The sequence below is a fragment of the Typopeltis vanoorti genome, chromosome 16 (assembly GCF_054136105.1).
Source record: "Typopeltis vanoorti isolate ZY-2024b chromosome 16, IOZ_Tvanoo_1.0, whole genome shotgun sequence".
NCBI classification, from domain to species: Eukaryota; Metazoa; Arthropoda; class Arachnida; order Uropygi; family Thelyphonidae; genus Typopeltis; species Typopeltis vanoorti.
Genome location: NC_143564.1, coordinates 17,123,202 through 17,135,801, shown reverse-complemented (window position 1 = coordinate 17,135,801; position 12,600 = coordinate 17,123,202). Strand labels below are relative to the sequence as shown.

General features: G+C 36.7%; 1 protein-coding gene across 1 annotated transcript in view; it reads right to left on the bottom strand.

Moving 5' to 3' along the window:
- LOC150097870 (ATP-binding cassette sub-family C member 1-like) overlaps nucleotides 1–12,600 on the bottom strand; it is a 626,276-nt gene that overhangs the window by 325,326 nt on the left and 288,350 nt on the right. The window contains exon 13 of the mRNA XM_090406616.1: nucleotides 12,136–12,217. Coding sequence (XP_090262742.1) covers nucleotides 12,136–12,217 — 82 coding nt within the window. The remainder of the gene's footprint in view (nucleotides 1–12,135; nucleotides 12,218–12,600) is intronic.

Below are 12,600 nucleotides of genomic sequence, written 5' to 3'. Positions count from 1 at the left end.
CTTAACTATCTCTCATGCACTACTAACATCCTTCCCTTGCAGCAGTGTTTTGTGTCTAGTCACAAATTTAAGCTTCCTCCTAAGCCTGTCATAATCATCTGCTTTTAGTTCCACATATACCCCATCTTGACAGAATATTCCTCATGTTTCACAATCTTCCAAGTAAAGACTGAATGGTCACTTTCAATCGGAGGCAATGCAGATCTTGGTTATCGATAACACTTCTGATCCTATGATCAGGTCCAATACTTTCACACTCCTAAATTGATTTTGTGCATCTATTTATTACTATGGATGAGACTTGGATTCGCCATTGCACACCAGAATCCAAACAGTAGTCAAAACATATAATAAATTTAGTTTAATCCTTTATCCCAGTGAGAGCAAACAAAGTTTGCACCTGAAAATATCTTCAGGACTGAATATAGTGTTGTACTATCTTACCTGGGTAAGTAGTACAACGTCAGGCAACTCGGAGCAAAGGTGGGGCAAGCTACCAACACTCCTATCCCAGTATCTCCCATAATGCAAAACACGTCTCCTTGTGGATATGTATACTGTTATGCATTAAGGGATTGGCCACCACCCAGACTAGTTTCGACCTTTATTGGAGTTCCTTCAGTGGGAGCCAGGCCCAGAGTTGGAGATACCAGGCAGAAGCAGTAGCAAGGTCATCTCTACCTAGTCTAGAAACTAGTCTGGGTAGTGGCCAATTCCTTAATGCATAACAGTATACATATCCACAAGGAGATGTGTTTTGCATTATGGGAGATACTGGGATAGGAGTGTTGGTAGCTTGCACCACCTTTGCTCCGAGTTGCCTGATGTTGTACTACTTACCCAGGTAAGATAGTACAACACTATATTCAGTCCTGAAGATATTTTCAGGTGCAAACTTTGTTTGCTCTCACTGGGATAAAGGATTAAACTAAATTTATTATAGTCTAACCTAGTGAAAAATAAACTTTCAGTAGTCAAAACAGTGGACAGAAGCCGGTTGTTAAGCGCCAAAGAAGACAAGTCGGCTCCATCACCAGGAGAGGTCATGGTATTGGTGTTTTGGGATACAAAAGGCATTTTGTTTATTAATTACCTTGAAAAAGGTAAAACAATAACCAGGGAATATTATCCCGATCTTTTAACCAGACTAGACAAAAAAATTCGTGAGAAAAGACCCCGTTTGCACAAGAAAAAAATCATCTTTCATCAGGCCAATGCACCAGCCCACCAACTATGAATTATTGGAACACCCACCCTATTCCCCAGATTTGACTCCCTCTGACTTCTATCTCTTCCCAAAACTAAAACTCTTCCTCACTGGTGTTTTTCTTTGAATCAAGAGGTGATTGCAACTGTAGAGGGGTATTTTACAGATCTTACTGAGAACATACAGGGATGGGATAATGGCGCTGGCGCATCACTGAAATAAATGTACAGGCAGCCCTTGGTTTACGCCACAGTTCCGTTCCCAAAAAAATGGGGGTAAACTGAATCGGCGTAAAACGAACCCAATTTTAATGAGAGTTATGAAGTTACGTTTCGTGCAGTCAAAAAATATGCACATGAAGTATGTGTAACATTATTATATTTAAAGGTTTGATAATAATTACATATATATTTGTTAAAATAAAATTAAGCTGTATAACTGAGAAGAGACCTCTACATAGCCTTTAAAGAAATGTTGAGAACCGACCAGGGCTTCTCCCCTAATGTCCAATTCTCACCTTCTCGTGGTGCACCCTGTTAAGTATTTACCTGGATAATGAACGAATGAGGATGGGCTGACAATTTGAGATTTAGCCGACCAAGTTGTATTCTTATTGGCTTAAACCACAATATTAAATGATGGTACAACATGATAGAATTTCATGCTGGCTGGGGCATTGCCAAGTTAGACAAGCCCCCCCCCCATTGTTTTCAACAGGGAACCAGGGCGAACAGCGAAAAGTCAGCTACTGGAAGAAATCCTAAAACACACCCCAACTCAATATCACCAGAGTTAAAGATCAGTACTATCAACATAAGAAGCCTGAATGGCAAAGAAATGGAGCTAGCTGAGGAATTAGATAAGTACCAGATCGACATAACAGGGGTGACTGAAACAAAAAAGACCAAAACTGGTGAGATCTTTCTGAGCAATAAATACAAAATGTTATAATCAGGCAATGACAATCAAGGAAAAGAAGGAGAAGCCATAGTATTCTACACTAAATAAGAGGCTAATCTTCTTGAATAGCAGGCAATTTAAAGTAGAGTGATGTGGGCAAATATAAGAAACTGGAACTGGACAATGAGACTTATTTATGCCTATGGTCCCACAGAAGGTTCTTCTAAGGTAGAAGTGAAGCAATTTTTTAAGGCTTTAGAAAAAACAACTGACACAATGAAAAATTGGTCCTTGTTGGGGATCTAAATAGCAGAGTAGGAAATGATTATTGTTAGGGATACAAAAATATTTTGGGAAAATTTGAAGAAAAGAGTAAAGCTAATAATAATGGCAAATTCTTGTTGGATTTCTGCTCAGGACATGGACTGGTTATTACTAACACCATGTTCCAACATAAAAATGTGCACACACAAAAATGTACATAAATTCACATGGAGAGAAGAGACAAGGAATAAGAAAAGTCTCATTGACTATATTATTGTTGATATTAATGTTTTCCTCTCTGGTGCAGGACGCTACAGTGTACAGAAGATTTGAAATTGGAAGTGATCACCATTTAGTCTAAAGCAGGATAAAATTGAATCTCATATTGAAAAGAAGAACATGTAAGAAAGTTTTAAAACGAATAAAAGTTCTACAGCTCTCAGATGTCAACTGTAGACTAAAATATACAAACATTATTCAAGAAAAAATGAAAGAGTTTGAGAACAGGAATCAAACCTTGGAGATTCAGTGGCAAGCTCTGAAGAAAACATTGATTGATTCTGCCAGAGAGAGGAATGTTGTGAGGTTGTCTGCAAAAATAGAAAAATCAGAACTCCCTGGTGGACACAGGAAGTTAAAGAGGCTGTAAAGGAAAAGAAGAAAGCATATCAAAAGTTCCTGGCAAATAAGTCAGCTTTTGCTCTTAGAGAATACAGACAAATGTAAGAAAGCTAAACACTGCGTAAAACTAGCTAAACAAAAGTCATGGGAAGACTTTGGTAAGAACATAGAAAATAAATATCAAGAAGGTGGCAAGATATTCTGGAGGTTGTTGAAGCAGCTCAGAAATGAAGGAAAGAGTGCTGTAAAAGGAATTAGAGATGACAAAGGTGATATGAAAACTGATGAAAAAGATATACTTGAAGTATGGAGTAATTACTTCAAAAAATTGCTAAATGAAACTAGCAGTAATGACAGGCACTGACCAGGCATGCCATCAGGAATACATATCCATGCTTCAAGCAGTAAAAGCCATCAACAGTCTGAAATTTGGAGAGATAGCTGGAGTAGACGATATTAGACCAGAAATGTTCAAGTATGGAGGTATAAAAGTTTTACAGTGGCTATACTGCATACTTCAGAGGGCCTGGACAGAAGGAAGAATTCCAGGTGATTGGAGTAGAGCTCTCATAGTACCCATATATAAAAAGAAATAAAACTGATTGTGAGAATTACAGGAGGTATTTCCCTACTGAGTGTTCCTGGTGGGATATAGGCAAGTATACTTGAATAAAGGTTGAGAAGGATTGTGGAAGAAAAGCTTTGTGAGGAACAAGCTGGATTCAGGCCAAATAAAGGAAGTCAGGATCAGATTTTCACTTTACGACAAATAGTTCAGAAATCATGGGAATATAACAGAGATCTGTATTTATGTTTTGTAGATCTGGAAAAAGCATATGACAAGGTACCAAGAGAGAAGCTATTCAAAACGCTACAGTTGTATGGTGTCAGTGGATCATTATATCAAGCAATACTTAGTCTTTATTTGAGTTGTAAGTCAGCAGTTAGAATTGAAGGAAGTATAGGGAGATATTTTAATATTAAATCTGGTGTCAGACAAGGATGTACATTATCCCCTCTGTTATTCATTATCTATATGGATCACATTATGAAGGAAAGTGGTACTTAACATGATATCAAAATTGGATATATTAATGTCAGCTCTTTGCTTTATGCAGATGAAGTTATACTTCTAAATAAATCCGCTACAAGTCTGCAAGATTCTCTGACGAAATTGAATAACTGTTGTAATAGATATGGTATGAAGGTCAGCAATAAAAAAACAAAGACAATGAAAATAGGCAGAATCATTGAAAATGTCAACTGTGTTGTGAATGGAGAACCAGTAAAACAAGTAAAACTTTCAGCTGTTTTGGCACAATTTTTACTGAAGATGGTAAATTAAATATAGAAATAGGCAACAGAATCAGCAAAGCTGGTATGGTGGGAACTCAATTGAATAAATTCATATGGAATAAGAAAGAAATTAGTCAGAACACTAAATTAGCTGTATAGAACAGTGTTCAAACCAGTTTTAACTTATGGATCTGAGAGCTGGGTCAGAAGTAAAACACTTGACCAAAGACTAGAGACCACAGATATGAGAGTCCTGAGAAAGATTACAAGCATGAACAGATGGCATCCATGGCAATGTCATATTAAAAATGAGGATATTAGGAAAGAACTAGACATTGTCAGCATCCAGGAATGAGTTAGCAGAGTTAATCTCAGGTGGTATGGTCACTTAAACAGAATGGGCAAGGAAAGATTAGCCAAACAAGTGTTCTCTGCCAGGTTGGCAGGAAAACAACCCAGAGGAAGACCAAGATATAGGTGGATTGATACAGTAAAAATTGCCTTAGAAGATAGATATACAGGGTGTTCAGGATAAATTTGACAGTTTCGTAAGGAAAAAGAAAATCTTCTTTGTATCTATTAAATTTAATGAATTGACAAAAAAACATTACAGGCAGAGTTAATTACAATACTATCAACAAGATTTACTCAAAATAACCACCATTAGCATCGATCACAGCTTCAATTCTGCTTCGGAACCTCGAACAAGCTGATGCTACAGTCTCCCTGGGAAGGGCCGCAAAAACTGTTTTAATTTTATCCATTAACTGGGCTTTTGTATTACTGGAAGTGCGATTGGTGTCTTTTTCAACTGCGCCCCATACAAAATAATCCATGGGGTTAAGGTCTGGGGAGTTTGGAGGCCAAACATTTGGACTGGTGAAGTCGTAGAAATTTTCAGACAACCATTTTTGACTTTTCCCAGAGGTGTGGCAAGGGGCCGAATCCTGCTGCCATACATACGGCCTACCATTGGCTACCCTTGTAACCCTGGCAAGGGGCCGAATCCTGCTGCCATACATACGGCCTACCATTGGCTACCCTTGTTATCCAGGGCTTGACTACAGTTAGCAACTCCACGAACAAAGCCCGAATTCCAATGCCAGGGTTCTTCAACACCTGTTCCTGCAGATTTGCGAGGAATTCTGCTGTACGAACGCAATCAGATCGTCTGCTAGGGATCTTTCTTCTTGCTACATCCTCGTAGTCACCATTGCAAGTCTCTAGTTCATGCCTGATTGTTTTTACTTTTTTTGACTTTTCCCAGAGGTGTGGCAAGGGGCCGAATCCTGCTGCCATACATACGGCCTACCATTGGCTACCCTTGTTATCCAGGGCTTGACTACAGTTAGCAACTCCACGAACAAAGCCCGAATTCCAATGCCAGGGTTCTTCAACACCTGTTCCTGCAGATTTGCGAGGAATTCTGCTGTACGAACGCAATCAGATCGTCTGCTAGGGATCTTTCTTCTTGCTACATCCTCGTAGTCACCATTGCAAGTCTCTAGTTCATGCCTGATTGTTTTTACTGTATTCAGGGAGCATTGGGCAGCAGTCGTAATATCCTTATTTTGATGGTGGGCACGAATCATCATGATACAAGTTATTCTCTTCCATGATTCAGGTGGGTTCCAGCTATCCATCCTTTCTGACATCTTGTATATGAATGAAGAAGGGTCCAAACTTTTAAATGAAGAGAAGTGTGTGTTAATACATGTAACTTACGGAAAAATATAATTAATTATAAATATGTCAAATTTATCCCGAACACCCTGTATAAATATAAGATCTGACAATGTTGTAACTTTGACAGATAACAGATTGATTTGGCAGAAAATTGTAGGTAGGAAGTTAGTAATGACTGTACTGTACACCCCTTGAGGGTAAACGTCAGGAATTTGATGATGATCATAACGAAAACAAAACAAAATTATATACGAAAAATATGAAACTTCGAAAAGATATTACATATTTCTATGTTGAAGTTCCCAGTTTCAGGTCACCTGTATTTTTTTAAAAAAAAAATATCCAGTGTTAACTGTCTAGATTTTCTTTATCTTTCTTTAAGGAGTTCAGTGTAAGGTTGAATAGATGCGATTACACTCCTTTATACATTCACACTCCATTCCCAATCGTGGTCCATTTCGCAGAGTTCATCAGTCAATGTCTCTATGCTTGCAAGGATACGCTGTAAATCGGCCGTTGTCATATCTCTCAGAGGATCTTCTTCGTTTTCTTTCTCCTCGTTTAAGTTTTCATTGGAAAGTGGTTTTATCATGGTTCTCTAAGACTTCTGTCACATCTTCAGCTGTAACATCATACAATCCCACCTCTCGCGCAAGCTTGGTAACATCTTCAATAACATTCTCCTCTTGCTTTAATTCCTCGAAGTCGTGCATAAATGCTGGAAGACGTTTTCACCATGCTCCTTTTAAACACTTTGCTGACACATCGTTCCAAGCTGCCTCGATGTTGTTAATGCCCTTCAAAATATCGAATGACCATCAATAGTCTTCAATAGTTTTTCCTGAAGTGTCCAAGACTCTTACCATTTCCATAAATGTTATATGGAGGTAATAGGCTTTGAAGATTGATATAATCCCCTGATCTATCGGTTGCAAAAGCGATTTTGTGTTTGGGGGCATGTAAACAACCTGGACATCCTCAAAACCTTACTGAAGTAAGGTTTTGAGGATGTCCAGGGGCATTATCCAAGAAAAGCAATGCCTTGGCTGGCAAGTCATTTTCTTTACAGAAGCGAAGCATGGTATTACAAAAATAATTTGTGTACCAATCTATAAAAACATCTTGTGTAATCCAAGCTTTCTTGTTCCATTTCCAATAGACTGGCAGCATGGCTTTTAGACCCTTGAAGGTGCATGGTGTCAGTGAATGGTACACCAACATTGGTTTAAGCTTCAAAGTTCCGGAGACATTTGCCCCCAACAAAAGCGTAAGTCTATCTTTTGCAGCTTTAAAACCTGGAGCAGAACATTCTTCACAGGAAATGAAGGTGCGTGATGGGAATTTTTTTTTTTTTTCCCAGTAGAGCCCGGTCTCATCAACATTAAAAATGAGATCAGGAGGATAACTTCCTTTGTCTACAATGCCCACAGTCTTGAAATTCTTTAGGAAAAGCAGCTACTGCTGCAACATCTGCACTTGCTGCCTCACCACATAATTTTACACTGTGGCACTTACTTTGAGACTTAAATCTCATGAACCAACCTTTGCTTCCTAAAAATGTTTCTTCTCCTCCATCTATCTTTTTAAGATCCTCAAAATTGTTTTTGCTTTCTCAGTTATAACAGCCTGTGTCAGAGGAATGTTTTTCTGATTCAAGTCATCCACTCATAATGATAATAATTTTTCTATTTTTTCATGAAATTTACCCCTGCTATAACGTAGTTTTGCATTTAGTGCTGCCATAGATTGCTACGCAGACTGTTTTATTCTATCTGCATTTTTCATAATTGTAGTAACAATCGATGGAGGTAAGTTCATACTTCTACAGACATTAGCACATGTCTGCCCATCTTCCATTCTTTGAATCGCCTCCATCTTCTTTTCAAGTGTGAAAAGAAGATGGAGGTGATCCGCGCCTTCTTAACACCAAGTTCTGCTAATTTTTCTGCACTTCTATTATCAGACATGGTACGTAATTTTTTATACGTAATTTATATTACGTATGTACGTAAAAAAAATTAAATAGAACAATTAGGTAGATTCAACATTAAAACTAGGTTTGATACATATACGTCGTAGTAGCTTGGTAAATACTCAAACACTGGAGTGCCTGCTAGCATCGTTTCTCAGTCAACCTACCACACTACAGTAAGAAAGCCATCGCAGGCAACTGGCATTATTGTGAATCGGCATAAATTGAATCGGTGTAAACCAAGGGCTGCCTGTATTAAGTCTTAAGGGAGATTACGTTGAAAAATAAAAATAATTTTGAAATGATAAATGTTTTTTTGTTGTCAGGCCGAGAACTTTTCAGACCACCCTTGTACTATGCATTGCAGGAAGGGCCACAACCCAGACAGTTTCAACCTTTATTGAGATGAAAAAATAAAGAGATGCTCATCAATAGGAGTAGAGTAGCTAGTATAGCGGTGCAAGCCATCCTGATATTATTAGGGAGAGAGAAAAGGCCTCAGCTCTTTTATATCACCATATAGCCAAAGGCAATCAATTTTCCTTCTTCACCAATCTCATTTAGATGAACAACCAAAAAATAATTGAAACTAAAGCACGAAGATGACTGATATCCAGTTGGTTAGTGTTATCTGAGTTAACCACCTTGAGTTGGCCTTCTCTGAATGGGATTGCTCTCCAGTCATTCCTGCAATTGACTATAAGACCACATTGAATTAAGGGGATGGAACCAGTTAAAAAACCTCTCATAGCAAAAACAGACAGAATTTTATCTTCTCCTGGTGAATATTGCATAATGTGAGTCGTCTACACCACCAAGCCAAAAATTTAATATTTCCTAGAATGATTCTTTCTGAATACAAAAATCATATGGCTGAACAATAAAATTTCCATTATACAATATTATAAAGCATCTGGATGTCATATTGCTGACTTTCAAATCCACACGTCTTTCTAATCTTCCATAAAGTACTTTAATTCATTAATTATAAAAATGAGAAATCTCTTCCCATTTCTGACAGCTGGTGGGTACTGCAAAAAAATAACCTGTTTTGTTCCAAATATGTAGGGAAGAGGCAGCTGCAGAATGCATATTCTACTGTTTCTCATCGGTAACAGATGTCACAAATTCGATCTCTAATGTTAAAGGACCTTCGCATTTAATGGTATTGACTGGAAGGCAACCATATGCAATTCTGCAAGCAAGATCCATATTGATAGGGTATCCTTGGAACTTCAATAAGTTATGAAACAAAGTGTTGTCATCAGTTGGAGAAGGGAATTCCAAGTACAACGAGGAGTTCTTTCTTTGGGATTAATCCAAAAGGAAGGCCTCCCACTTTCCAAAAACTTTTAATTTTGTCTTGTCTGCATTAGTAATTAATCAACTGATCTTGCTGAATTTTTACAAAATACCAAAAAGAAAAATAAAGGTATATACAGAATCATTATCACTCAAAGTGCCCACTACATCATTGGCATATGCTAATACCTTATTTTCCTTCATATTGAAGGAACTGTTATTCCTCACACAGCATGTGTATTGTCGACTTCCTGCAAGAAAGGTTCAAGAATCAATGGACTAAGAGGGCAACCTTGCTCGACTCCTTTTCAAATTTTGACCAGGTCTGGTAGGAACCCATTAACGGGGGGGGCAGGTAGTTGAATTGGCATAGGCTCCTTTGATAACGGATAGCAGCTTTTTATCCACACCAATTTATTGGAGGAAGTGAGAACAAAAAAAAGAGTATGCCGGACATTACTCAAATGTTTGAGTAATGTCTACTGATAGAACTGCCATCAGCTGCTTTTCATATTAACTAAGTAGAATAGATCACGTAGCATTAACAGATTAAATTCTACTCCCCCCCCGTTAATGGGTTCCTACCAGACTGTTACTCCATACACCTGTGTGCTTTTAATTATGTATCTTATTTCCACTTTGAGCCTGTTATTAATAACAGAAAAATATCTTGTAGTCAGTATTAGATAGAGAAATAGGCCTCCAGCTGCTGATGAAGGTGTGATCTCTATTGGTTTTGGAATGAGGATGGTAAGAATTGCTACAAATTTACTTGATATGTGTCCTGATGAGAGAAAATAATTAAATACTATAACTAGAATGAGAATAATAAAATACCAGGCTTTGCGATAAAGTTCTATTCCTAGACCATCAGGTCTTGGGAATTATCTTGTCTGGCATTCTTTATAGGCTGTGCTAACTTCAAATGCTGTAATGGGTCTGTCATGATCATCTAGGATACAAACAGAAAACCATTAATGTTCTGAGAGTTATAATTTTCCACAATACTATTATCTTCAAACAGATTTTTGTAGTGTTTCTGAAAGGAGTCAAGGATGTCTTGAATGATGGAAATGTCTTCACCATCAATGCAGATTTGAGTGATAGTCCTTTCTCACAGAATTTAGTGAAGTGTCTATTCAAGAATGCAGCTGAAGGGCTATCTGCTAAGTGCTGCTTTATTCTTATTTTTTATTCTTTATTTCCCAGATTACTTCTATCTCTATGTTAATGTTTCTAATGATGTTGCTACATTCTACCAGTGGGTTGGTTTGATACAAACCAGCTTCTCTCTTTATACAGTTCTTTCAACTTTTTTCTTTTGAGGAAAGCCTGTTCCTTTCCCCATTCAATCATATTCTGTTTTACTGCTTGTTTGAATTATAACCACATATCCCAGGTTCCAGGTAACATTCCAAAATGAAAAAACTTTCAACATCTATCTCTAATCAAGAGTAATAAGATATGACACCTGTTGACTATTTCTACAGGTGTCATATCTTGACACCTGTAGAACATGGAAATATGACCTGCATTACTTCAACCTTGGTATCACTTCTGTTTCTGGCAGCTACTGAGGAGACCTCAATAAAGGTCGATAGTAATCTGGGTGGTGGCCCTTCCCATAATGCATAGCATTATACAATACATGACAGTAAGGATATGTGCACTGCATTATGGGATACTAAGGCAACTGATGTGAAGTCATTAGTCTCTATGTGTAAGTATCCCAGTCGTGAAGTTGCTTTGTGTGCAAACTTTCTTTGCTTACTCTTAGATAAAGGATGAAACCAAGAACATTATTTCTTAACATCTTTAATTTATGTAAGTAATGACTTCACATCAGTTGCCTTAGTGATGGCCAAGAGATCAGCATGTTCACCAGATTTGAACTCATTGGATTTTTTTCTATGGGGACATTTTAAGATTATTGTTTATTCAGCAAACCTCACTCTTTAGATGATTTAGGAACTAGGATAACAAATGTGATTCATTGTATTACTGATAATCAACTGCAAACCGTATTTGTAGAACTTCAGAATCATATCTGTTTGTATACATAATGATGATGGAGAAGTTGAGAATTAACAATCCCAAAAATAAATGTATGTAAAACTGTAATAATTTTTTTCCAGACTGATTTTATCATGTATATAAGAGAAATTATGAAAATGTAAAACTGCACAAAGACTTTAGAATGACCTTGTAAATTTATCCAGCATGTACTTTGGATGCAAGCTCAACATTCATGATGATGGGATGAAAATTTACTATGCATTTACTAAAATTATATTAAGTTTTAAGTGTTCCACTGACTGAACAGCAATGCTATCAACTTTTTTTTAAGCTTGGAAACTCAAATTCTTATTGCATTACTTGTCAAAAATTATAAAGAAATAATCACCATTACAAAAGAATACTTATGGAAAGAGACAATTAATTCCATCATATCATTTAAACCTTCATACCGAAATAAATACACATAATGAATTGCATTTACATATTGAGACCATCTATGAATATATCCAATTTTTATCTAGCTGCAAAAAAAAAGTATAAAATAAAATAACAAGAGTAGGTATATGGCAGAACACTTCATGTGACCATTGCAAAATCATCATTATATCATATCGCTCAGGATGCTGCAACTGAGGATAGAAGGAAAATTAAATGCAGTCCTCCTAAAAGAATAGAGAGGAAGCCAAAGGAATGACATGAAAAATTTGCTGATAGTGATGGTTGTCTAATGATGCAAAACAGTAGAGAAAAACAGATAAAAATCTTTGAGGTATACAGTACTGTAATAGGATTATATCTTATCTCATATATCTTAAAGATGATAAGAACAATATGAATACACTTCTAGCAAGTATAAAGATTAACTTACAATCATGATCATTGTGGCCAACATAGAGTTCGAGTTCTTCATTAGCCAGATACAGATTTATTCGTTTCAAGGAAACACTTGCCTATAAATAAAACAGTTTAAAAATAAAAACTTATGAATACTAACGAACATTTAATTATCCAGCATGTAATTATTCTTAGATATTCTTTACCAGTGAAATCACGGCAGAAAAACTTAAGATGATGTCTTATGTTATGATGTCTTTTACAAAGTGTAATATACTTTGTAAAATACTTTAGTAATAAGTAATAACTTTAGTAATTTGCTGATCGGTGATCAGCATTCATTTTAGAAATTATGGAGTTTACAACCGTGTTATAAATAACTATTTTAATTTCCCGACGTTTCAACTTTCATATTAAGGTTATCATCTGGAGTATATACAAATATACAAGGACAAGCTGAGTTACATTTCATGCAGTAAGCTAAAGAAACAATGATTTG